The sequence below is a fragment of the Microcaecilia unicolor genome, chromosome 9, assembly GCF_901765095.1.
Source record: "Microcaecilia unicolor chromosome 9, aMicUni1.1, whole genome shotgun sequence".
In the NCBI taxonomy this organism is placed as follows: domain Eukaryota; kingdom Metazoa; phylum Chordata; class Amphibia; order Gymnophiona; family Siphonopidae; genus Microcaecilia; species Microcaecilia unicolor.
In genome coordinates, this window is record NC_044039.1 from 18,347,749 (window position 1) to 18,375,629 (window position 27,881).

At 44.4% G+C, this 27,881-nt stretch overlaps 1 protein-coding gene across 1 annotated transcript in view; it reads right to left on the reverse strand.

The window, feature by feature from the left end:
- The window catches only part of C9H12orf50 (chromosome 9 C12orf50 homolog), a 79,885-nt gene that overhangs the window by 12,366 nt on the left and 39,638 nt on the right, over positions 1 to 27,881 (reverse strand). Inside the window, exons 11-14 of the mRNA XM_030214856.1 lie at positions 25,809 to 25,916; positions 19,450 to 19,671; positions 18,158 to 18,250; positions 12,327 to 12,419 (exon numbers count right to left, since the gene is read on the reverse strand). Of these exons, the coding sequence (XP_030070716.1) occupies positions 12,327 to 12,419; positions 18,158 to 18,250; positions 19,450 to 19,671; positions 25,809 to 25,916 (516 nt within the window). The remainder of the gene's footprint in view (positions 1 to 12,326; positions 12,420 to 18,157; positions 18,251 to 19,449; positions 19,672 to 25,808; positions 25,917 to 27,881) is intronic.

Here is a 27,881-nt window from a genome sequence, read left to right on the forward strand (position 1 = left end):
TCTATCCTGCTTATTTTCGAAGGAGATGGCCGGCCATCTTCCGACACAAATCGGGAGATGGCCGGCCATCTCCTAAACCCGGCCAAATCGGTATAATCGAAAGCCGATTTTGGCCGGCTCCAACTGCTTTCCGTTGCAGAGCTGGCCAAAGCGCAAAGGGGCGTGTCGGCAGGGTACGGAAGGCGGGACGGGGGCGTGGTTACGAGATGGCCGGCTTCGGCCAATAATGGAAAAAAGAAGGCCGGCTCTGACGACCATTTGACTGGCTTCACTTGGTCCATTTAATTTTAGGACCAATCCTCAAAAAAGTGCCCCACTGGACCAGATGACCACTGGAGGGAATCGGGGATCACCTCCCCTTACTCCCCCAGTGGTCACCAACCCCCTCCCACCCAAAAAAATATTTTAACATTTTTTTTGCCAGCCTCTATGCCAGCCTGAAATGTCATACCCAGCTCCCTGACAGCAGTATGCAGGTCCCTGGAGCAGTGTTTTGTGGGTGCTGTGCACTTCAGGCAGATGGACCCAGGTCCATCCCTCCCCCCTACCTGTTACACTTGTGGTGGTAAATATTAAGCCCTCCAAACCCCCCAAAGCCCACTCTACCCACATGTAAGTGCCCCCCTTCACCCCTTAGGGCTATGGTAGTGGTGTAGAGTTGTGGAGAATGAGTTTTGGGGCGAATTTGGGGGGCTCAGCACCCAAGGGAAGGGAGCTTTGCACCTGGGAGCAATTTTTGAAGTCCACTGCAGTGCCCCCTAGGGTGCCCGGTTGATGTCCTGGCATGTCAGGGGGACCAGTGCACTACAAATGCTGGCTCCTCCCACGACCAAATGCCTTGAATTTGGCCGGGTTTGAGATCGCCGGCATTAGTTTCCATTATCGCCGGAAACCAATGCCGGCCATCTCTAAAGCCGGCCCAAATGCTGAGATTTGGCCGGCTCTGACCATATTATCGAAACGAAAGATAGCCGGCTATCTTATTTAGATAATACAGTTGGGACACCGCTTTATGGGGCCGGCCATATAGATGGCCGGCACCGTTCGATTATGCCCCTCCATGTTATTTAACTACATTTCTAACTCCATTTTAATTTATTAGAAGTTTTTGGTCTATCTGCTTTTATGATTGAGTCTTGAAGGTTTTGTGAATGTTTTTATTATATTTTTAATAGACCACTTAGATGCTAACCATCCTTTGGAGGCCCGTTGTGCTTTTTTTTCATTTGGAGATCCTTTTCCCAAGCTGCAGTAAAAAGTGGCCTGTGTTAGGGTGGGCCCGTGGAATTGCCGAGCACCAGTCACTTTTTACTGCAGCTGCCAATAAAGCACTTTTAAAATGGAAGTCACTAATGATCATGCGCTAAAGTCAAAATTAGTGCTTGGCTATTACCACCGTGAGCTCTTACTGCCACTGCCTATTTAGTAGGTGGAAAGGGATCATTTACTAATCTGGCAGTAATCCGGCAGTGCGCAGCAATGTGTCCACGCTGCACGATTACTGCCGGGAATAAGTACATAAGTATATAAGTAATGCCATACTGGGAAAAGACCAAAGGTCCATCGAGCCCAGCATCCTGTCCCCGACAGCGGCCAATCCAGGACAAGGGCACCTGGCAAGCTTCCCAAACATTCTATACATCTTATTCCTGGAATTGTGGATTTTTCCCAAGTCCATTTAGTAGTGGTTTATGGACTTGTCCTTTAGGAAACCGTCCAACCCCTTTTTAAACTCTGCCAAGCTAACTGCCTTCACTACGTTCTCTGGCAACGAATTCCAGAGTTTAATTATGCGTTGAGTGAAGAAAAACTTTCTCCGATTTGTTTTAAATTTACTACACTGTAGTTTCATCGCATGCCCCCTAGTCCTAGTATTTTTGGAAAGCGTGAACAGACGCTTCACATTCACCTGTTCCACTCCACTCATTATTTTATGTACCTCTATCATGTCTCCCCTTAGCCGTCTCTTCTCCAAGCTGAAAAGCCCTAGCCTCCTTAGTCTTTCTTCATAGGGAAGTCGTCCCATCCCCGCTATCATTTTTGTCGCCCTTCGCTGCACCTTTTCCAGTTCCACTATATCTTTCTTGAGATGCGGCGACCAGAATTGAACACAATACTCAAGGTGCGGTCGCACCATGGAGCGATACAATGGCATTATAACATCCTCACACCTGTTTTCTATACCTTTCCTAACAATACCCATCATTCTATTCGCTTTCCTAGCCGCAGCAGCACACTGAGCAGAAGGTTTCAGTGTATTATCGACGACACCCAGATCCCTTTCTTGGTCCGTAACTCCTAACGTGGAACCTTGCATGACGTAGCTATAATTCGGGTTCTTTTTTCCCACATGCATCACCTTGCACTTGTTCACATTAAACGTCATCTGCCATTTAGCCGCCCAGTCTCCCAATCTCGTAAGGTCCTCCTCCCCGCCCCTCACGCTACAAAATAAAAACTTTTTCTAACATGGGAAATGGTGCATGGCAAAATTAGAACTATCGCTGGGTGCCTGGGCACGCCCAGCAGTATTGCAGTTTTGCTGCATGCTACCCATGCGATAGCCCTACTGCCAATTGATAAAAGGGCCCCTTGATTTGGTTTCCTGGGTTTTGGATTTCTTGGCAAATACAATTCCTTCTTGATTGCTTGTACTTATTTTAGGATTTGCTCTCTGATCCTTATCTTGGAGCCCCAACACGCTTGTTTTCCACAGGCAGCTTAGGCTGATCGCCTCAGCGGCAGTCTGTTAATTAGCCGGCAGCTAATTGTTACTGTTGTTAGAATAGATGGGAAGAAACATTTTCTGCCTGCTTCTGGGGTGTGCAGGCTTTGATGTTTGGAAGGATTTAACATTTCATAGTTCTGGAGAAGGAAAACTTGCTGCTAATTAAACTGTGGCTGAGCTGGGAAGGCTTTGAGGATTATGTTCTATTAACTAGCTCGGTGTAACAGCTACGAGGGCAAACAGCCTGTTTCAAAGACTAGTGTAATGATGTGAAATAGCACATTATAATGTTTATTTGTGTATCAAATTACACTTCTTTTTGTTTTTAAGGTAAATTTGATCTTATTATCCAAGTCTGTCAGATATGGAGAGGGTCATTTTTTTTCTGACGTCAGACGCAGACACACAAACAGATTCCAACTTGATCACATCATTCGTCCACACCACGTGGCCGAGAAATAGCACATTTATTATAATGTTTATTTGTATATGAAATTACACTTCTTAGTTTTTAAGGTATATTTGATCTTATTATCCAAGTCTGTCAGATATGGAGAGGGTCATTTTTTTTACGTCAGACGCACGCACACAAACAGATTCCAACTTGATCACATCATTCGTCCACACCACGCAGCCGAGGACTTCGGCTGGCAGGGGTTGGGGTCCCCCGCCAGCACAGGTACGCGACGGCGGCGGGGGAGGTCGTTCTATTTCTGACGTCCTGCACGTTGTACGTGCAGGACGTCAGACTCAGAAACAGAACGAAGGAAGAAGAGGACCTTGGCTGGCGGGAGTTGGGGGTCCCCCGCCAGTAAAGGTAGCAGACGGCGGGTTGACGGCGGGAGGGGGGGTCGAGAGGGTCGTCGGCAGGGTTGTCCAGGGCCAAATCTATGGGGGCCCAGGCCCCTGTGGCCCTACGTAGCTACGCCCCTGTTATGACCCCTCTTAAGGTGCAGTCCAATGATATCTTTTTGGAGGGCCTAACTAGATGATGACCCCCCCAATGTGGTACTCTGATCTAGGGTATGAAAACATAAGAAGAGAGAAAAACAAGCAACAAAAGGTAATACAATGATATCCTTAAAAAAATGAAGTAACAGAGTCAATAAACAGGGTTCGTAAGTTGATTTGTTCAAGGATAATGACAGTATTGCTTTAATATTTTGTTTTTCATTCTTTTTCATGTTGCTTCTTGAGAAATGAAAATATACTTCAGATGTAAACAGTAGTTGTTTTTTTTTAAAAAGCAAATAAAAATGTTGCTATTTCAATAGATTTAGTCTTAAAGGAGACAAACAGGATAATTTTATATTCAGCCACATAAATGCATATGGCCAATATACATAGAAAAAAGCTGAAATGTCATAAAAAGAAAGTCCACGTAGCCTTTCTCTTATAAACCACTACTTAAATACATGCAACCGGTGACAAAAAAACCCATAAAGAAGTCAGTTTTCAAAAGGCTTTTATTCATTCAGTACAGGTCCACATGGAAGTGCATAATGCCAGATGTATAATCCATTACAAGCCCGGCAATATAGTTAGAATGAAAGGGTGCATTTACGGCAATATGCATAAAACTATACATAGAAACATTGACAGTCATTTTGCTGCCTAAGTTGGGAGGTCAAGTAGATGTCTATTTTAAGCCTATTTTATAAAGACATATGCCAGGCACCTAGTTTCTTTCTAAAATTTCCCAACATTGCAGCTATAACGGAGCCATATGTATGTACATCAGCTCAGGAGATGGTATAAATTTTTGCACAAATGTACATATATTGTATAAAGAACATATATAGGCTCTGCCCAAGCTCCACCCAAAATCAACCTCCAAACACGCCTACACATGAGTTGTAAATGAGTACACATGATTCTTGCCATCACACATACTTATACATGACAGTTTAGGCTAGATTCGATTTATGATGCCTAAAAAAAAAACTTGTTGCCCAAAAAATGTGCCTGAAGTTAGGTGCGGTTTATAGAATATGCCCGTCGCCCATTTCCTGCAAACTATATTTAGTTCCGGTCATTTATGCCTGGTAAAACCTGGTGTAAATGCTGACGCCTAAGTTACATGCGGGCACGGGCATATTCTATAGCACTGCACGTAAATGCTAGAAATGCCCACGGCTCTCCCATGTCCCTCCCGTGGCCATGCCCCCTTTTCAGATCTGTGTCTTAGAATTTACGTGCATCACTTTATAAGTAATATACGCTTGGAAAGTTGCACACATAAATTTGACTCGAAGCCAATTAGTGGCAATTATCGCTGGTTAAGTGGCAATTTACGGCGCCGATTGGCTTATTAAGCCAATTAAGTTGTGCACGCAAAACAGAATACAGCCAGATTTGTGTGCGCAACTTAGATTGCACTATATAGAATTTGAAAGTTTATGTGCAAAAACGCCTTTTTTAAATCCATATGTAGAGCTTGTATGTCTGACTCAACCCCAAAAGACCAGGTATAAACTCCAGGGTGACTGAGCCAAACTTATAGGTTATATATATACCAAGATTTGGTACTTCTTCATGTGTCTTGTATGCAAAAGCATTGATTTTTGGCACTTCTACAGATTACTGACAATATTCAACTCATGTGGAAACAAAGAAGAAAAAGGGGGTCCATTTCTTCCACAATAACGCAAGCAAAACAAACACAGGGTGGAAGAGAACCTAGGCCAATATTCAACTCGCAAGCAGTCAGTGTTTCTTTAAATGCTGGCCACTGTCGGCTGATTTTCACCCAGATATTGTATGCCAGCCTGTTTTTGGGTAGTGGTCCTGAATATCGGGCACCTGACAGCCTGCTGGGACTTTGACTGCCACTAACCCGGGCTTACCGCTCGCTAATCCAGAACTACCGCCCCCCCCCCCCCTCAGTGCACGCCACTTCCAGCGCTACAAGAATATTTTAATTTTTGTAGCATCGGTGTTTACCCAGCAGTAAGCGGGCAGTGCCGCCTGCTGCCCGGTTACTCACCTTACGGCCACCTCAATGGGTGGTGGTAAATGCTTTCCCCTGAAATGGCCGCTCGGCAAGTGGTTCACTTGCCACATGACCATTTTCTAAAAAAAAAAAAGACAGCCTTTTACTCGCTGCGGTAAAAGGGGTCCTCAGTGTGCATCAAAAACACGCGCTGCCCCCTTTTCCCGCAGCTTGGTAAAAAGACCCTTAAGTTAACTGGAGAGTTATCCAAGTATTGTTACTCAATACTGGCAGCGTTCGGGTAACTCTGCCCCAGATACTGCCATGGTGGTCAGATAGGATACTGAGAAGCACTATCTGGTTGGGTGCCACTGAATACCCTACGTGGACCCAGTCAGCGCTAGTTAACTAGGTAGGAGCTCTCTGACGTGGTTAACTAGTGCTGAATATCAACCCCATAGTTTCCATATTTAATGGAATGTCTATGTATTCTTGTATATTTGGCAGTGCTTACTATAGACTAGATTGAGTAAATGGCGTCCAAATTTGGCCGCTGAAAAAAATCCACACGGAGCGCTATTCTATAAATGGTGCTCCAAATTGCGCACCATTCATAGAACAGAGTGTTACGCCGGGATCCGCACCCAACTTTGGAAGTGAGGATTCACGCCAACTGAAACCTGGTGTAAATCCTGGCACTTAAGTTAGGCCTGGGTCCAACGGATTATATAATAATGCGCATATCTTGAGTGAACACCCCTGACCCGCCCATTCCCCCTCCCATGGCCGCGCCCTCTTTTTAGTTCCACTCCAAAAGATTTGCGCATGGATCTTTATAGAATAGCGATTACCAAGCTGCACGCGCAAATCCTAATTGAAGCCAATTAACTGTAATAATTGGTTTTTAGCGCCCAATTATTCCTAGTTATCCGCTCATTACTCAATTAAAATGCGCGCCCAGACTTGGGTGTCATATCTAGAATCTGGGGGTATATGTATAGCACTGCTGAATACAGGAATAATTTGAAACAACTAGATTAGACATTTGAAATTAATTGAAAGATGTTTGGCTGAATATTGACCTCCGGGCCTGTATTTGTGTCTGTTCTGGAGCACGCAAAAATGGATGCGTGTGTTTGCTAGTTATACATGAATAGCCCAATATTCAAAGCTGTTTAGCAGGTACTGTTACCTGGATAAGTATAGTTGACTGGTGCCATACCTGGATTTCCAGTGTTATTATCCGGCACTGTCCAGATATTATCAGGATGGTCTGAGGGCGGAGCATCGGGATGGTAGAGGGAGGAGCATCGGGATGGTCCGAGGGCAGATCATGGGTACAGCCAGGCTGACAGGATTCAGTGGAAATAACCAAGGGGCCCTTTTACTAAGGTGTGCTGAAAAATGGCCTGCGCTGGTGTAGATGCACGTATTGGACGTGCGCAGGTTCCTTTTTTCAGCGCACCTGCATAAAAGGCATTTTTTTGTTTTGCCAAAAAAGGACATACGGCAAAATAAAAATCAGTGCGTGTTCATTTTGTGCCTTAGACCATACTGCCGCCCACTGACTTAGCGTTAAGGTCTCGCGCGTTCACTGGGCGATAATCATCAGCGCGGGTGCAGCGCCGATTACCGTCAGGTTAGCTCCTTGCGGTAGAAAATAGAAATTATTTTCTGCTGCGCGTTTTGGACCCACATAGGAATTAGAATTACCGCCAGGGGCACGCGGTAGTCGGGCAGTAGTTCTAAATTGACGGACGTTATGCGCAGGTAGGCGCCTACGCGACTTAGTAAAAAGGCCCACAAATAACTATCTGGATAATTTCGGACAGCAAAAAAAGCTGAATATCGCCATTATCCGGAAACTTCTGGCATTGCCCGTTGTGCCTGGATATTCAGCATCAGTGAATACCTCGACATTGATGCTGATTATTTGGATATAAACTGGCTGCCGCAGCCACCATCTAAAACAAACACTGACTGCCTCAGCTGACTATTAGGCTGGTACATATTTGCATTTTGTAAATAACGTATATGGGCAAAACTGAAAGTTCTGCCCCACTCTGCCCCTGGGAATGCTCACCTTAAGTACATAATAAGCACTGGATCGCTCTCCATAGATGCTTTTTTACACCTGTATAGCAGCAAATCGATGGACTGCTCAGAACGTCTTTATAAAATTATCTCCAGAGGGTTGAAGTTACACCCCCCAGATACAGAATGGGGGGGAAAAAGCCTTAAAGGTCAATTCTATACACTGGCACCTAAAGTTGGGAACCAAGGACTAAATACAGTCAATAAAATTGCACACTGATATCCGAGCTGGGCGCCATTTATAGAATAGCGCATAGCACCAGGATCCATTCCCAACTTTTAGATGTGAGGATTTGCACCAACTGAATCCCCGCTCCCCCTAATTCAGTAACAGTTGCATGTAAGTGAACGACCCTGACCCTCCCATGGTCATGCCCCCTTTTCAGTTGCGAGCTGAAGGATTTGCGCACGCATCTTTATAGAATAGCACGTCGTAAGATGCGCGTGTAAATCTGAGTTGTTGCCAATTAATGCCAAGAATTGTTAGCACCTAATTACCGGTGCTAATTCTGTGTGCAAATTGGGCACATGCCCAAATCTGCGCATGCAATTTCAAGCGCCATTTAAGGAGATCCCTTGCAATTGTGCATGTAAGTTATAGAATAATAAGTGCTTACTCGCATGATTGGCGCCACTAATTGGCAATTAAGTACATAAGTGTGAGGGGTGCTATTCTACAACATATGCGTAAATGCGAGGGGGAGTGTAAACATGGGAGGAGCATGGGCGAATCGCGGTGGCGTCGCTGAGATATGCGAAACTTCAAGTTACCTTCAGGGTACAATTAGGTACCAACAGTTAAACTGCGATTGACTTGGCATAACCAATGACGCTTAAACTTTAAGCACGCTAATGCCAACTTATGCTAGAATTCTGCCAAGAAGTCATAAGAACTGGCATTAAGCTCATGGCATTGGGGTGCCTAAAACTTTCCGCCAATTTATAGACTTGCACGTGGCTCCAGTGAACAAAATCGCTCCTTACATACTGGCTGAATTGCAAGCCAAAGTTCCATAGGTTGAAGGAAAACCAGTTGTCCAAGCATTCCAACCATCTAGAATGTAGCTGATGGTTTGGCAAGGGGAGTGCGCATTTAGGGCTTCTTTTATATTGCCACGCTTGTGGTTCCCATGCGGCAATGCCGACGGAGCCCATTCAAAGTGAATGGGGTTTGTCGGCATTACCGCACCGGGAGCCACTGGCGCGGCTTGATAAAAGAGCTCACAGTGCAATCCAGCGGAACAAAAAACAGCCGGTCAATATTCAAGAGCAATTAGGGGTTCAACAGCAGATGCTAATTGTACAAGTTTTAATACTGTGGGCTGCAAAAGGATTACGTTTTGGATGGACAACTCAAAATCCATCCAAAGTGTATCCATTTATGAAAAGTAGTGGCCTGAGCGTTCTGGGGGAAGGCGTAAATGTATTTCTAGAGTGGTGAAATTCAGCTGCTATCCAGATAAATTAAACTGTTTAGGTAGACTACATAAATAGAAATCCTAAGTTTAAATGGATACGAGATGCTGAATATCAGGCATAATGCAGACCTATCATCTCTTTATCTCCATGTGATGCCCATCTCTTTAAATATTGAATCCCAGGTCTCTACTTAGTTCAAATTCTTGTTACAGAAAGAAGAAAAATTGCAGCAACTTCCATAGCCCACTAGAAGCGGCCACACACAAGGTAAATTGAAAGTCAGTACCTCTATCCAGCATGGACAGAAATGAAGGGATTGGTCCAATATATATTTACAATGTGTCTCTCCAGGGCTTGCTGGAAGCATGCGGAGGGACTTTTTCCCCTCTGCATTGAAAGATGAGAGCCATATCAAATTTTAGACCCTGGCTAAAGGTGCTGGCTTTTAATTTTACTTGCGGGTACAATGCTTTCTTGGTACTCTGACTTATAAAGTAGTTTCCTAAGCCAATCAGTCTGGACTGTGCCAGAGCCTCGTTCGTCCTCTGTTAGTTCAACGAGGCGACACGTTCAAGGTCATTTTCAAGCCCAGTAATACTGTGACTGCTTCGTACAAAATTCCATTTATGACTAAAACCAATGCATTAATGCACTTGGCCCGTGTTATTACCTGAGAAATACATATGTATCTTGTTTTGCATATTTTTGTATGTTTTTTTTTAATCCTTTTGTTTTCTCAATCATGAGAAGCACCGCATGCATTATACCTCGATTTCTGAATTGCCATTAATATTTCATTTGTGAGCAGGCATAATGCATCATATTTTCCAACTGTGCATTTCCATCTGATTACACTGTAAATAGCAGAATATATTTTCCAAATAGTTTCTTCTCCCCTTCTATTTGCTTCCATTACTTCGTCTTCGTTCTGCAATCAGAATAAAGTACAGAACGTGTTGATTTTGTTTCACAAATCTAAATACCTATTTTTATGTTCTCGATTATGCAGTTTTATATATATATTTTTTAAATTTTGGGTGCAGAACTTTTCTCCTGCTCTTCTCGGGTTTCTAGCTCAGTCAGAACTAGTTTTTGATCAGCTCTGACACCAGGGGGCAATTTTATAAGTGACCCTGATGCCGGGCGGTTGAGGTCCTATTGAATAATTTGGATACCCAGATTCTATTATTGAACAGTAGTATCGTATAGTAACATAGTAGATGATGGCAGAGAAAGACCTGTACGGTCCATCCAGTCTGCCCAACAAGATAAACTCATATGTGCTACTTTATGTGTATACCTGACTTTGATTTGTATCTGCCATTTTCGGGGCACAGACCGTAGAAGTCTGCCCAGCACTAGCCCCACCTCCCAACCACTAGCCCCGCTTCCCCCATCGGCCTTGCCACCCAATCTCCGCTAAGCTTCTGAGGATCCATTCCTTCTGAACAGGATTTCTTTATGTTTATCCCACGCATTTTTTAAAATTCCGTTACCGTTTTCATCTCCACCACCTCCCGCGGGTTTTAAATGTGGCATTTTTAAAGTTCACAATATATTTTTTTATCTTTTGTCCTTTAGGGCCTCTTTTACTAAACTGCACTAGCGATTCCAGGAATCACTAGCGCGGTTTAGTAAAAAAAAGAGGCCCTTAATGACTTACCAAGTGTAACCCAGGGCCTGATGCACTAAACAATCGTTAGAGCCCTTCCCTTACCGATTCCCTTAGCGAATCGGTAAGGAACGGGCATGCATTAAGGCAAAGGAATGCAAATGAGCTGCTCGTTGTAGCTCACTTGCATTCTCTATTCCATCGGTAAACAGTGGGCCAATCGGCCGGTCGAGCATGCGCAGAGCAGCCAAGCGTTATGCTGGCTGCTCTGCGCATGCCAAATACGCCTCCCTGTGCCGCCCGAAGATGCCGCACTGCTCACCCCCTCCGATGCGGCTCGATCCAGAGGACAGTGCAGTTGAGGACGCCCATCCAAAAAAAACCGTCCATTTTGGCCATCATTCCCCCCCCCCCCCCCCCCCCCCCGCAATAATAAAAACGTCTTTTTTGGCAGTGCTTCATTCAGCTGAGAGACCAGGAAGTCTCTGAGCCGGGCAGCCCTAACGAGAGGTACAGACCTCTCGTTAGATTTTCCAGCGTTAAGGCAATCGGAAAGGGTTAGTGCATCTCATTACAACAGGGTTTCTGCACAATTTGCTCATCTGCATTCTGTTTTCGTTAGCTGCAACCGTCGTCGGAAAAAAGTTTTAGTGCATGCCAGGGTTTACTACTTGCTCGTTAATGGCTCGTTAAGTTTAGTGCATCTGGCCCCCAGTATCAATATGTCTTACTTTTACATGCCCACAGTTAGACCAGCCACAGAACTGGTATAACAGCAGTCACGCTAATGCAGAAGGGATGCACATCACTTACAGTATTTTCTGAGGCCCCAATGCAGCGCTGTTCTGAATAGCGCCGAACAAACAACGCCGGAACAGCACCGAAAAACAACACTGAGATGCAAATATAGGCACACTCATAGCAATGGGCATTAGGGAGTTCAGTGGGAGAATTGTGCTTGGTGCATGCGCAGAGGAGTTTTGCGTTAAGCTCAGCTCCTGTGCGCATGCACCTAGTGAAAACCCCAAACGTGAAGCACACATTGGCGCCTGTTTTCTGCAACCTAAATGTAAGCGTTTTTAATTTTTTTCAGCTTGGACGTTTATATTTAGATGGAGGAAACAGACATTTTTTAATTTTTGTTGTTGTTGTATCTCATGGCCATGTTTGTCTGGGGGCTTTTTACCCACTGTGGTAAAAAGGGCCCCGGCACATGAGAAAAATGGCCCCCACTGCTAGCACAGGGCCCTCCGTCCCACAGTTTGGTAAATGGATCCCATAATGTTTTTGCCAGCATTTTATCGGGTTGTAAAGAAAAAGATATTGAAGTTCATTTGACTTTTAGATCACTCTTAACTCTTTCCTTCCCTTATATCTTACAGTAGTTAAGTTATGCTCTGGTCTTACACTTAGGGAATTGGCTACTGGTCTCAGTCATTATTTCTATGCTCTTTAGCGTCTGCATACTTTGTATCAAGCATATAAGGTTGTAAAGTTAATAAACTGATTTTACAAAGCATTTTTGAAATTATAGTACTTACCGGTTTGCATTTTCTCAGCATTATAATCTGGTTTTGTGTGTGATATTCTTTTTCGCCAGGCTGGTGTAATATATGAAGAATTATTCCAGTTATCTGAAAGAAAAAAGATATCACATTTGACCCCTGATGCAGGCGCTGAAACACGGCCCGTGTCGGGTCATCAATGGAAGCAAAGAGTTTCAAGTCAAATAATTAAAGGAACCTTGTCCCGATTTTAAAGGCTCTTGGTGCATCTTTTTGTTTCTTGGACTTTGTACTGTACTTTGGACCCTCTCTCTGTGCTGTTTTGCAAATTAATGAGGTAATGACATATCAATAATTGGAGTTAACTGGTGTCAATTTGGATTGGCGCACACATCTGACCTAGTCACTGTTCTATAACATCTGCACCTACATTTCATAGCATGCAACTCAGAAGCTGGGCGCAGGAATCTGCTCTAATCGCTATTCGATGAAGGCCACAGTGTTGAACAAGCTGGTGCTTAGCGCAAATCTTAACGGCACCATCTTTAGGCGCCATTTACTGAATCCGGCCCTTAACCCTCCATTGACCCAGGTACAAGAACTCAGATTGTGAGCCCACTAGGGACAGAGAAAGTACCTGTGAAAAATTACAGAAGGACCTTACGAAACTGGGAGACTGGGCGGCTAAATGGCAGATGACGTTTAATGTGAGCAAGTGCAAGGTGATGCTTGTGGGAAAAAAGAACCTGAATTATAGCTACGTCATGCAAGGTTCCACGTTAGGAGTTACGGACCAAGAAAGGGATCTGGGTGTTGTCGTCGATAATATACTGAAACCTTCTGCTCAGTGTGCTGCTGCGGCTAGGAAAGCGAATAGAATGTTGGGTATTATTAGGAAAGGTATGGAAAACAGGTGTGAGGATGTTATAATGCCATTGTATCGCTCCATAGTGCGACCACAACTTGAGTATTGTGTTCAATTCTGGTCGCTGCATCTCAAGAAAGATATAGTAGAATTGGAAAAGGTGCAGCGAAGGGCGACTAAAATGATAGCGGGGATGGGACGACTTCCCTATGAAGAAAGACTAAGGAGGCTAGGGCTATTCAGCTTGGAGAAGAGACGGCTGAGGGGAGACATGATAGAGGTATATAAAATAATGAGTGGAGTGGAACAGGTGGATGTGAAGCGTCTGTTCACGCTTTCCAAAAATACTAGGACTAGGGGGCATGCGATGAAACTACAGTGTAGTAAATTTAAAACAAATCGGAGAAAATGTTTCTTCACCCAACGCATAATTAAACTCTGGGATTCGTTGCCGGAGAACGTGGTCAAGGCAGTTAGCTTGGCAGAGTTTAAAAAGAGGTTAGACGGTTTCCTAAAGGACAAGTCCATAAACCACTACTGAATGGACTTGAGAAAAATCCACAATTCCAGGAATAACATGTATAGAATGTTTGTACGTTTCGGAAGCACACCAGGTGCCCTTGGCCTGGATTGGCCACTGTCGTGGACAGGATGCTGGGCTCGATGGACCCTTGGTCTTTTCCCAGTGTGGCATTACTTATGTACTTAATAAATGTAAACCGGAGCAGTCTGCAAATGCGATTAAAATGGCAACTGCACCTTTGCAGTTGCCCTTCTTCCTGTCTCCGTTGGCCCTCCCTTTCTCCGCCTCTAGCCCTCCCCTCTCACTACCCACTTCTTCCCCTCCCTTTCTAACCTTTACCATCTTAGCTATGGATACCTTGATCCATACTGCCTGCCACTACCTGTGTGTCTCCCTGACCCCTCCCCTCCCCCCAAATCCTCCTACTAGCAGTGCCAGGCCGCCTCCCGTTTGTGCACCTGACTGCCTAGTCATCTGGGTCGGCTCCCTGCACCTGCATTTAATAAACGTAAACCAATGGTTGTAGCACAGAAAGGCGGTATATCAGATCCATAACCCCTAGAATATAATTGGTATCTGTAACAGATAAGGATCCTTTTCAAAAGGTTTTGTTTTTATTTGTCACACACAGTGACAACTTGGGAGCACACAACTGATGAAAAGGGAACTCCTTATGCTGACAAATAAAACAAAAGTGGAAGTCACCAAAGCATAAATGTCCAAGACTGTAAATAAACATAAACAGTCCAATAGTAGTAATGTTCATTAAATTTATTCATTCATAGTTGGTAAAGCCTCAATCCGACACACAGAAAAAGTTCCAACACTGGCCGTGTTTCAGGGTGGAAGCCTTCTTCAGGGGTCTTTCCATAAATCTTTACAGGCGGAAGAAAGAGGTTAATATAAAAAATGAAGACAACTTTCCAGCTCATTTTCGAAAGTGATCGCCGGCCATCTTTCGACACAAATCGGGAGATGGCCGGCAATCTCCTGAACCCGGCCAAATCGGTATAATAGAAAGCAGATTTTGGCCGGGTTCAACTGCTTTCCATCGTGGAGCTGGTGAAACATCAAGGGGATGTGTCAGTAGGGTAGTGAAGGCGGGACGGGGGCGTGCTCACGAGATGGCCGGCTTCGCCTGATAATGGAAAAAAAAAAGCCAGGCTTGATCAGCATTTCGCCAGCTTTACTTGGTCCCTTTTTTTTCATGACCAAGCTTCAAAAAGGAGCCCCAACTGACCAAATGATCACCGGAGGGAATTGGGGATGACCACCCCTTAATCCCCCAGTGGTCACCAACCCCCTCCCACCCAAAAAAAAAACAGCAAAAAAAACTTTTTTGCCAGCCTCTATGCCAGCCTCAAATGTCATTCCCAGCTCCCTGATAGCAGTATGCAAGTCCCTGGAATAGGTTTTAGTGGGTACAGTGCACTTCAGACAGGTGGACCCAGGCCCATCTCCCCCCCCCCCCCCCCACCTGTTACACTTGTGATGGTAAATGGGAACCCTCCAAAACCCACCCAAAACCCACTGTACCCACATCTAGGTGCCCCCTTCACCCCTTAGGGCTATGGTAATGGTGTAGAGTTGTGGGCAGTGGCGTAGCCAGGTGGGGCGCAGGGGGAGCGGTCGCTCCCCTAAATGGATTTTTAAACAAAACGGCGCCTATGCAATTTTGAATCGGCGGGGCAGGCGCTTTTTTTTTTTAATTTGCAGTTTCTCCTCTCCCTTCCCTTCCCACCCTACGGTTCCACAACACGCTTCCCTCTCCGAGTCTCCAAGCCCAACAGCACTCTCGCTGCAGCAGCAACAACAAACTGCTTGATTGGGCCCGGCAACGGATCCTTCTGCCTTCGTCACGAGTCCCGCCCTCGCGCAAACAGGAAGTGCCTGAGCTGGAGGAGCGAGTCGAGACGCGGTAGAGGGAAGGAACAGAACGAAGCAGGTTTGACGATCCCCGGGGTGGCAGGGGGGCGACACAGAAAGCGGCGCTGGACTCGGAGAGGGGAATGGAAGGAGAGAGGGGAAACAGCGATGCTGGACTCGGGGGGGGGGGATGGAAGGAGAGAGGAGAAACAGCGGTGCTGGACTCGGGGAGAGTGGGGGATGGAAGGAGAGAGGGGAAACAGTGGGTGGGTGCTGGACACAGGGAGGGTGGGCGATGGAAGGAGAGAGGGGAAACAGTGGTGCTGGACTCGGGGAGGGGGAGAGAGGAGAATCAGAAAACAGTGCTGGACTCAGGGAGGGGGGTTGAAGGCAACGAACTAAAGGAGGAGACGCTACTACCCACTTACAAGAGGAGAAGAAATGGAAATCCCAACCTGGGAAATAATTTGTAAGGCTGACTTATGGAACAAGGGGAAAAAAAAGACTGGGACCAGCCAAATTCCCAGACAACAAAGGTAGAAAAAAATATTTGTATTTAATACTTTGTAGGGACTGAGATACTGCTTTGTAAAATGTACATTTTTTCCTATTTTTATTTTGCAAAAATGTACATTTAAAAAAATGTTTTATTTTGCATTTCTTTCTCTTTTGTTTACCAGTATTTATTGCACTGTTTATAGAGTCTGGCTTCCTTGGGCAGATTGGGGGGAGGGTCTCTATTTCAATTTTTGTTGTTTTGTTTTGGTGGCTCCGTATTCTGTATTAGATTGGTAGCAAGGAATGTTGTCACAATTTGTGTTTCTGCCAGGTGCTTGTGACCTGGGTTGGCCACTGTTGGAAAAGGAATACTGGGCTAGATGGACTGTTGGTCTGACCCGGTATAGCTACTCTTACGTTATATAGATGAGGGTCTGTCCATGTTCTGCATCTGTGACTGAGGTGAAGGATTCTGCTAGCATGTAGTGTCTGTGTAGGAATGTGTAACAGTGCAGCTTGTTCCAGTTTCTCAACAGTAGGTATATTGGTGCTCCAGAGCCTAGTGTAATATATATAGCACTGTCTTTTCATAGGTGGGTTCAGTCTGTTAGTTTGGTGTTCTAGGGCAGTTCTGGAGTACCCCCTTGCCAGTCAGGTTTTCAGGATATCCACAATAAATATGCACGACATTGATTTGTATATACTGCCTCCATTAAATGCAAATCTTTTTCATGCAGATTCATTGCGGATAACCTGAAAACCTGAACGGCAAGGGGGTACTCCAGGACCACCTAGGGAAACACTTCTCTAGGTCCTACTGTAATATTTATATCACCGTCTTTTCATAAGTGGGTTAGGGCTGTTATGATGTGGTAAGTTTTCAGTGTAAGTTTTGGGTGTCTTTTTGCAGAGGTTTGTGTTATTTCACAAAGGGGCCTGTTTACTAAGGTGCATTAGTGTTTTTAGAGCACCTACACTTAGTGCGCTCGCTATAGGGATATTGTGGGCACATACATGGTTAACGCGCGTTAAAAATGATAATGCTGTTTAGTAAACAGGGCCCAAAGTGTCTAGCCCTATTTGAGGCTCTGGGGCAAGGGCCACCAAAATAAAAATGTTCAAGACTAGTGTTCTTCACATCCTGTAGAGTCACCACACAAACAAAAGCCCATCTTGATTTAAACAAAGTGTCTAGCAGTGGAAGGACTGGGTGTGCTATTCCTGAGGTGATGGTCACGATTTGAATATTTTTATTTGAAGTTAAGAAGACAGGTTGCCTGCTCTGGCCAGTCCAGGGACCTCTTCTGCGTCCCGCCTACTGATGTAACTTACTGTTTCCTTGTAGGCAGGACACAACAGAGACATCCTGTATTAATCAGTGCCTGCTACAGCCCCTGAGCAACAACGCAGACACTACTGTCTAGCTGACACCAACTGGCGCCTGTTTTATAAAAGTCTGCTCCCCCTGCGATGAAAACCTGGCTACGCCTCTGGTTGTGGGGAGTGGGTTTTGAGGTAGATTTGGGGGGCTAATCAACCAAGGTAAGGGAGCTATGCACCTGGGAGCTATTTTGATTTTTTTTTTATAGAAGTGCCCCCTAGGGTGCCCGGTTGGTGTCCTGGCATGTGAGGGGGGGCCGGTGCACTACAAATGCTGGCTCCTCCCACGACCAAGTGCCTTGGATTTCGCCGGGTTTGAGATCGCCTGCATTATTTTCCATTGTGGCCGAAAATCAATGCTGGCCATCTCAAACCCAGCGAGCTCTGACATTTGGCCGGGCCCAACCGTATTAGCGAAGAAAAAGATGGACGGCCATCTTTTTCGAAAATACGGTTGCCTCCGCCCACTTATGGGGCCGGCCCCGAAGATGGACGGCCAGCTATTTGGCCGGCGCCGTTCGATTATGCCCCTCCATGTTACCCATTAAAATACAGAAAAAAAAAAGATATCGCTGTTTATGTTTATTTACAGTCTTGAACATTTACGCTTTGGTGACTTCCACTTTCGTTTTGTTTATCTTTCGACTTTCTGTGGAAGATTTTGGCTTTTCCTCCTTTTTTGCGTGCCATAAGTTTGCTGACATTTATATTTGGGAACGTAAATACTGTCCTCACCTGAATATACTTTCTCAGTTTTAGAGGAAGGTGCTGCACCTTTAAGTTTTTTCCTCCAACCTGAAGGAGTATAACACACTGAGGACGACTGATCTGAAAGAAAAGAAATATAGAGCACGCAATTTTGCAATTTACCTGCTCTTGTTTTTTTATATAAAGACCTTATAAATGTACGCGCCATCTAACTACCAAACGTACTGCAAATATTATCCCCCCCCCCGATTCTATAAAGGTCACCAAAAATTGTGCTCGCATATTTAGGTGCGGTCCCGATTTGCGCACAGATTTTGATGGAATACCGAGCCACTTTGTGCTAATAATTGGCTTTTTAACAAGTTATTATAGTTATTGGTACTAATTAGATATGTTAGTAGGTATACAGATAAAATAAGGCACAGGATCTGTGCCTAAAATTTATACACAGCCTAAAAAAGGAGATGCAGAAATGGGACGGTCGTAAGCGTTTTGGTACAGAGAAGGGGCGTGGTCTTGAGTTACACCAGTGTTCTGTGTGTAACTTTAGACATGGGCATTTGCAGGTTTTCATTGGTGCAAATGGCGATGCCTAAATTTACGCCCAGCCATAACACTTAAGTGTTAATTCCAGGGCTTTTTTTGAGGGGGTACTTGGGGGTACTGAGTACCGGCACCTTTTTCATTGTCTGCTAAAATAGACCCATGGTCCCCCAAGTTTTAATGAAAGTGCTCAGGCTCTACACACCAATTCTGCCTTGTCATAGATTCTGTGAGTGGTTGCAGGGGGGCCTGCCGCCTTGCTATTGTGGGGTGGATCCCTCAGTGATGACCCCACCCTTGAAGGATGGCCTGGCATTTGATTACCAGTACCTTTTTCGCTAAAAAAAAATGCACTGGTTAATTCTATAAAAAATGTCAAATTTCACCTATGGCATCAGATACCCTTGGGCCGGCCTGCCCATCTGCTTCAATACCCCCTGCCAGCTTTCACACCTCCCTCCCCCCCCCCCCCCCCCCCCCCCCCCGGCAGCCTGCCTGCCTCAACTCCCTCACAAACCTGTCTGAACCCTCCCCCAGCAAGCCTGCTTCTACCCACCAGCCATCCTCTACCCCCAGCCAGCCAGGCCCAATTTGCTTGATTCTATCTACTCCAAGCCAGAGCCTCCAAACCGTGTAGCTCTTTAATCTTTATTCTTTAATTTAACGTCTGTAAATCAGAGACTCCTTAAGATTCTTCTTTTTGCATTACATTTCACATGGCATCATGTGTGTCAGGATATTTTACGGAAGGAAGAAGCCTGAGTTCAGAAACTCACCTAAGGAATGATTCAATTTGTATTCCTCCGCAGTACCGACTGTCTCATTGGGCTCCCTTGATGTAGTTAATGACCTGTTAGGTGCTGAAGGATTCTGGAATGTGTTCCTCACAACACCCTTCAGAGTAGGAAAATATGAATTCTCAATGATCTTTCGATGATTCCTTTCTCCAAACCTCTGGTAACTGGCTTTGGCCTTTGGATGTCGGAGCAGCATGTTGTCTATGAAAAGATTTTGAAGCGTGCAGAAAAACTGGTGACGTATCTGTTAGCTGCGCGTTTGAAATCACTATAGCATGCCAAGGTCAAACAGCAAATGTTAAGACTGTAGTGTTACAACATGTAGAGTATGACACAGGGACAAAGTTCTGTCTCCGTCCCCACCCCATCCCCGCAGGCCCTGATCCCGCTCCATCCCCATGGGCTCTCTCCTCATCTGCAGAAGCCTCGAACACTTATGATTTTATATTTAAATCTTTTTATTAAAGTATAAAAAGGAACAATATGCTGTGCAACTGTTGTGTATCAATTACAAAGAGAAAACAATAATAACAGTGAGCAGCTATAATAACCCTCCTCACCACCACCCCCTACCCTTCCAACCCCAACAATAGCTGATTTCTACTACACCAAGGAATCCTAATCCACCCTGTTAAAATGTCCAGGGGTACAAAATACAACTCGTTCTGTATGTCCTAGAGGGAAGAAATATGCCCTATGAAGCACTGTTATGACTTTTTAATCTGTGGATGAATAAGTCATAAACAATCTCAGGATTCAATCTAGCTCTCCTGTCTTCCACAGTCCCTCCTGCAATAGAAGATGTGCTGGTAGCAGGATGCACAAGGTCCCCCATGCAAATTTTGCTAGTTGTGGCCAGCATGTTTGCTTGTTTTTACAAAAAAAATCAAAATATTGTTGTCTGCATCACTCAAACATAAATAATAGTCCAGTTCATTAACAGGGTTCAAAGTAGAAAATGACACAGGGACCAAGTTTATCCCCGTCCTCATGGGCTCTGTCCCCATCCCCACCCCATCCCTGTGGGCTCTGTTCCCGTCCCCGCCCCGTGGGATCTATCCCCGCCCCGTCCCCGCAATCTCTGTCCCCATCCCCGCGGTTACTGCGGGTCCCCGTCCCTGTGTCATTCTCAATGAACATGGACTCTAAGGGAAGATAAGGATCAATAGATCCATCCGGCATGCCCAGTTCCGTTCCTGGTATAATGCCATGGACTCCAGTTAATCATAAATGGAACCAAATAATCTTTACTTAAAAAACAAAATTTAATAATCTTCAAACAAATAATAATATAATGGCCTACATCAAATAATGAAATTCTATAAATATAAAACCAATAAAAACTATACATGTATATATACGTATATGCCAAACATATACGTATATATACATGTATAGTTTTTATTGGTTTTATATTTATAGAATTTCATTATTTGATCATTTATATATGTTCCTCTTTTAGTATAATTTTTGTTGCATATTGTTAATATTTATTTCTATATGCTTAATTTATTTATTTACTGTTTTGTTTATGTCTATAGACTCCTGATGTAGGCCATTCGGCCGAAACACAACGTTGTGTCGAGTCAATTTTAATGTGTTATTGTTATATTATTATTTGTTTGAAGATTATTAAATTTTGTTTTTTAAGTAAAGATTATTTGGTTCCATTCTTTGGATAGCCTGGCTTATTTTCCCACCTTTTTATTTTTCGTTTACGCCTCGTGGGATCTATTGAGTTCTCCACCTTTTGTGGATTCTCTTTAGACTCCAGTTAATCATCACACTTCCTCTGTGCTCATCCCATGATTTCTTGAATTATAGTACTGTTTGTGCTCCCCGCCATCTCTATGTATCAGCCATCCTTTTCAGGAAGAAATATTTATTTCATTTATTTGTTACATTTATACCCCACATTTTCTCACCTATTTGCAGGCTCAATGTGGCTTATGAAGTATTGTAAAGGTGTTTGCCATTACGCTTGATAACAAATACAAGATTGTGTTGTGGTCACATGAGGTAGAAGTGTATCAGGCGTCATGGGGTCAAGGGGGAAGAAGAAGTAAATTGTCCAGTATGATCTTTGATTATGTTGTGTTGCTGGGTGTAGGGTTTATGCTGGATTGGTGAGATAAGCTTTTTTGAAGAGATGGGTTTTCAATGATTTCCTGAAGTTTAGGTGGTCATGTATTGTTTTCACTACAAACGGGAGTCCATTCCATAGTTGTGCGCTTATGTAGAAGAAGTTGGATACGTGAGTTGTTTTGTATTTTAGCCCTTTACAGTTTGGGTAATGTAGGTTTAGGTATGATCATGCTGATCCAAGTCTGTTTCTAGTTGAATCCAGACTGCCCCAATTTGACTGCCCCTATCGGACCGACCATTCACTTGTCTATTAGATTGTAAGCTCTTTGAGCAGGGACTGTCTCTCTTTGTTAAATTGTACAGCGCTGCGTAACCCTAGTAGCGCTCTAGAAATGTTGAGTGGTAGTAGTAGTAGTTGTATCCTGGGACTATGCCGTGAATGAATTTGTTGACTAAAGTGCAGATTTTGAAGATGATCCGTTCTTTGATTGGGAGCCAGTGCAGCTTTTCTCGAAGGGGTTTGGCGCTTTTGAATCGTGTTTTACCATTTATCAGTCTGGCTGCGTAATTTCCTGATCTTCCTCTTTAATTGACCAACTTGGAGCCTTACATCAACATTTCTTTTTCTGAAACATCTTTTTTTTTTTTTCTATCTAGAGGAATAGTTTAGTGTTCATAGCAGTGGACTGAGCACCAGGGAAACCAGTGTTCAAATCCCACTGACATTCCTTGGGAAAGTCACTTAGGGGCCCTTTTACTAAGCCGCGTAGGCGCCTACACGCGCCCAACGCATGTCAATTTGGAGTTATCGTTCAGCTACCGTGTGGCCCATGTGGTAATTTTATTTTTGACACATGTCCACTACATGCACCAGAAAATATATTTCATTCTCTGGCGCGTGTCGAAAATCGGACTTGAAGCGGGTAGGCAATTACCACATGGTTAACGCGAGAGACCTTACCGCTAAGTCAATGGCTGGCAGTAAGGTCTGGTACATTCTTTTCCTTTTATATCCAGAGGACTATTAAGGATAAAAATAATTTCTTTCCTTTGGACTCATGTGGGATGGGAAGAATTAATAGTAACACAGAAGAAGAGAAAATCATGGCAGGTAAAGATCACACAGCCGCATCCATCAGATGCGCAAACATTGCTTTCTGCTTTGGTGTGTGAAGTGTGAATTCTATATTTCATTCTTATTTAACATTTTCAAGTTTTTGTCCTTGACTATTATATTGGATTTTTCCACCCAAAATGCAAGATATTTGTGAAGAAACAATGGGGGTCATTTTACTAAGTAGCACGCACGTTTTTGGCGCATGCTAAAATTGTGGGTGCGCTAAATATTATAGACGCCAATGCATTCCTATGGGCGTCTCTAACGTTTAGCGCGCCCACAATTTTAGTGTGCGCTAAAAACGTGAGTGTGCCTTAGTAAAAGACCCCCTATGTGATTTAAGCCTGTAAAATGCATTGGATATTTTCCTGTTTAATTATGTCTGAAGTGTATTTCTCCTGTTTGGCCAGCTGATGGTGCATGTTTATGCTTAAAGCTGTTACAGAGGACTGACTTCTCTTTTTTTTATTTGCAACATAGATAATAGGAAGTGCCTTGCAGTGATGTAACTAGTTTTTATTTGAAACTTGACTGTTCTGGGCTCTGATTGGCCTGGAGTTTTGAAAAATTACCCAGAAGTACTGGCTGTTGCTTCAGTCTTAGCTGGGAGGAAAGAGAGACAGATCTCTTTGCTCAAGCTCGGTGAATTATATGTTCTAACCTTCCCAGGTACTGTTTAGACAGTATATAGATGTTTAGTTAGTTTTCTAAGTGATCCGTTTTTCAGTTACTGTTTGCTATTTGCACATTTTTGTCCACTGTTCCAAGTTCTGAGAATAAACACAATTGTTTGTTCGTTCTGCCTGTCTGGACTGATAAAGAATCCTGGTGGTTTGTGTGTTGGGTCTGCGAGTGCTTTCTGGGAATTGTGGGACCACTGGGAGTATGGCTCCAGTAACCCAGAAATCACAGAGGATAATTGGAGAGTGGGAGACTTGCCCAGAGGTGGTTGTGTCCCAGTTGGTGGGAGGAGGGTGCTAGTGTAGAGCACAAGCAACAGGTGCAGGCGGACCTGAGCTGTGCTGGAGATAGACCCTCTAAGTGGCCGCAGGGTAACCCCAGGCAGGTGGCTAAGCGTTTCATATTACATTTGTAAGACCACCCTCCCCTGGTATATTCTTTTCATTTTATATCCACAGGACTATGAAGGATAAAAATAATTTCTGTCCTTTGGCTCATGTGGGATGGGAAGGATTAATAGTAACACAGAAACAGAGTCTCATTTTACGGTTTTTGTATACGTTAACATGCCAAAATAAGGTGGTTTTTAAAAAACATATTTTTGTACAATCAAAATTAGTATTTAAAATTACATGTGTAAACTTAAAATCTTTTGGTGGCCCCTGGAGCTTTCTCGTGACCACTTTGTGGCCCTTTACATGAAAAAAATTGGAGGCCACTGATATAGGCAATAGAAAAAAAGAACTAAGGAAGTACTCCGTGAAACTGATCGGCCATGCTTTTAAAACTAATCAAAGCATTTTTGCTCTCAACATACAATTAAGCCGTGGAGTTTGCAGCTAGAACATCTAGTCAAGGCAGTTAATATGCTTGGGTTTAAAAAAGGATTTGGACAAGTTCGTGGAAAAGTTTATAAATCATTCTTAGCCATTCGGTTTTAACAGAGCCACCACTTACCTCTTTAGTATGAACACTGCGGAATGGATCTAATCCTTGGGATCCTGCCAGAAACTGCCACTATCACGGACAGCATGCTGGGTTTGAGGGACCTTTGGTCTGACCCACTATAGCACAACTTATGCTCTTATGCTGTAATGAAAATTGTCCCCAGATAGAACAATTTTCAAAGCCACACACCTGAGTAAATAGCGATTTTTCCTGGGTAAATTAGCCTGTCTGAAATTGCCCTCACTCAGCTGAAAGCATGTGGGAAATATCATAAGATGTGTACTTTTTTTCTGGACTGCCAGGAGGCATTTCCAGAAGCTTATTTAATTTGGTGAGAAAAATAGTGCAAGGGCATGACATTTTTATGGGGACATCGCTTGGCCATTTGCATAAAGACAAGAGTAAAGTTCTTTACGTGTATTTTTCATGCAGAAGCATCCTGCATTGATTGCTTAAAATTTCTGTGTAACCAAAAAGAAAAAAAATGCTTTTGTGTAGAAATATTGGTCCTTTGCATTGTACTGTAGAAGCCATGGGCATAGCCATGAGGGGAGGGGGACTTCAGGGGCCTGTCCCTCCCCCAACTAAGGCTCAAATATTTTCCAAAATTGCAGCACCAGATGCCTGGCTAACGGGGATGCTCAAGCCCTTCCAATCAAAGAGATTATCTGCCGGAGCTCCTGCCTGTGCAGCAGGAAATCGGAGAGGTACTCCAGCTACCAATGCTTGTACTTCCACACCAGTGGCTTAGCTACGTGGGGCCACGGGGGCCTGTCGCCTACCTTTGCTGGCGGGGGACCCCAACCCTCGCCAGCCGAGTTCCTCTTCTTCCGGGGCAAGGCTTCATTCTGTTTCTGTGAGTCTGACGTCCTGCACGTACAACATACAACGTGCAAGATGTCAGATTCACAGAAACAGAACGAAGCCTTGCCCCGGAAGAAGAGGACCTTGGCTGGCGGGGATTGGGGTCCCCCGCCAGCAAAGGTAGGTGACGGCAGCAGCGGGGGAAGGTTGGCGGCAGGAGGGGGGTCGAGAGGGTCGTCGGCAGGGCAGAGGGGTCAAAGTTGGCGGTGGTGGTGGTAGTGGCGGCGCCGGGGGGGACTAAAATGTGCCCCTCACCTCAGGCTCTGGATCCCCCTCCCGCCGAAGTCTGGCTACGCCCCTGTAAAATCTACACATGCCCAGTTCACGCACTGAACTGAGCATACATAGAAGTTGCCAGAGTCGGAGGCTGGAGCATCCTGCCAGCTTTCTGACTGCTCAGCAAAGAATCTCTTCGGCTGGCAGGGCGTAAGCATTCCCACCAGCAAAGGTATGACTCGGCAGTGGTGGCAGTGGTGGGGGGGGGGGGGGGATGAGGGAAGAACTGAGAGGAAATGCTTGCCCCCCTCCCCTCCAAAAAAAAAATAAAATTCTGGTTATGCCCTTGGTAGAAGTTGCATAATTTCTCTACAACATGTGTCCTGGAATAGGAGAGATAATTCAGCAGATCTGTCACTTGCATTACCTTTTCCTGTTTGAGGAGTGGGAAAGATTCTGGGAGCTTCATAAACCCATTGCTTTTTTCTCACTCTCTTAAAATTCTCTTTCTTTGCTGGTTCAATATCATTCATTGCTATAAAAAAAAAATCAAATATTGTATTCACATTTCTTGTACTACAGGAAACAATTGTGTTAAAGCCTTCTTAATCAACATAATATTCAGTAATTACACAGTGAATTGGAGACGTAACTTCATTGTTGCAACATGACAGTGCACTGTTTTTAAGAACAAAAGATTCTCTTAGAATACTGCCACCGAGCAACCAAAAATAGTTTTGAATGCTTTTCTGTCAATTACAGTGAAGTTTGCTTTCAAGAAGAAAATCAGGAGATGCCTGAGCTCGGCTGAGAAGAAAATCAAGAATGTCTTTCAAACTTGGAAAAAAAACTATCACATTATGAAGAGTACAATGCTCTCTTTTTCATGTGTACAGCGGTTAACGTACGTAGTCACAAAGTTTACATAGCATTTTCAGACTGCAAAAAGTTGCATGCACCTGGTAAACCCATCCTTCACCTACTCGAAAAACTCCTTAAGGCTTCATGCCCTATAAAAAATATCTATCCAATATGCATTAGAGGGGTAATTCTATAACTGAGCTCCTATACATAAGCGCCCAGAGCTCATTCTATAAAAGAACATATTGGGACAGACCGAAGATCCATCATGCCCAGTATCCTGTTTCCAGCAGTGGCCAATCCAGGTCACAAGTACCTGGCAAGATCCCAATGAGTAAAACAGATTTGATGCTGCTTATCATAGAAAGAAGTAGTGGATTTTCCCAAGTCCATCTTAATAATAGCATAATAATTCATTTTTCTTTTAGGTAGTCAAACCTTTTTTAAACCCTGCTAAGCTAACTGCTTTTTACCACAATTCTCTGGCAACAAATTTGAATTAAGAGATATTTTCTCCAGGTTGTTTTAAATTTACCACATAGTAGCTTCATTGTGTGCCCCCTAGTCCTAGTATTTTTGGAAAGAGTAAACAAACGATTTACCTCTAACCGTTCCACTCCACTCAGTATTTTATAGACCTCTATCATATCTCCCCTCAGCTGTCTCTTCTCCAAGCTGAAGAGCCCTAGCCGCTTCATTCTTTCCTCATAGGGATGCCATCTCATTTTCTTTATCATTTTTATTGTCCTTCACTGTTCCTTTTCTAATTTGCTATATCTTTTTTCAGATGCAGTGACCAGACTGGGGAGATATGATCCAGGATTTTAAATTTAGGTGACAGTAAGGGCTCCTGTGCTACAAAAATATGAAATAGTTTTGTACTGCCATAAAGTGTAACAGGTAGGGGGGATGGGCCTGGGTCCGCCTGCCTGAAGTGCACTGCACCCACTAAAAACACAAATCGGGAGATGGGCGCCCTTCTCCTATGGGCGGCCAAATCGGTATAATCGAAATCGGTATAATCGAAAGCTGATTTTGGCCGCCCTCAACTGCTTTCTGTTGCAGGGACGGCCAAAGTTCAAGGGGGCGTGTCGGCAGTGTACCGAAGGTGGGACGGGGGCGTGGTTAAGAGATGGCCGTCCTCGGCCGACAATGGAAAAAAGAAGGGTGGCCCTGACGAGCATTTGGCCGACTTTACTTGGTCCATTTATTTTCAGGACCAAGCCTCAAAACGTTGTCTGAACTGACCAGATGACCACTGGAGGGAATCGGGGATGAAATCCCCATACTCCCCCAGTGGTCACTAACCCCCTCCCACCCTAAAAAAAATTAAAAACATTTTTTCCAGCCTCTATGCCAGCCTCAAATGTCATACCCAGCTCCATGACAACAGTATGTAGGTCCCTGGAGCAGTTTTAGTGGGTGCAGTGCACTTCAGGTAGGCGGACCCAGGCCCATCCCCCCCTACCTGTTACACTTATGGTGGTAAATGTGAGCTCTCCAAAACTCACCCGAAACCCACTGTACCCACATGTAGGTGCCCCCCTTCACCCATAAGGGCTATGGTAGTGGTGTACAGATGTGGGGAGTGTGTTTTGGGGGGATTTGGGGGGGCTCAGCACCCAAGGGAAGGGAGCAA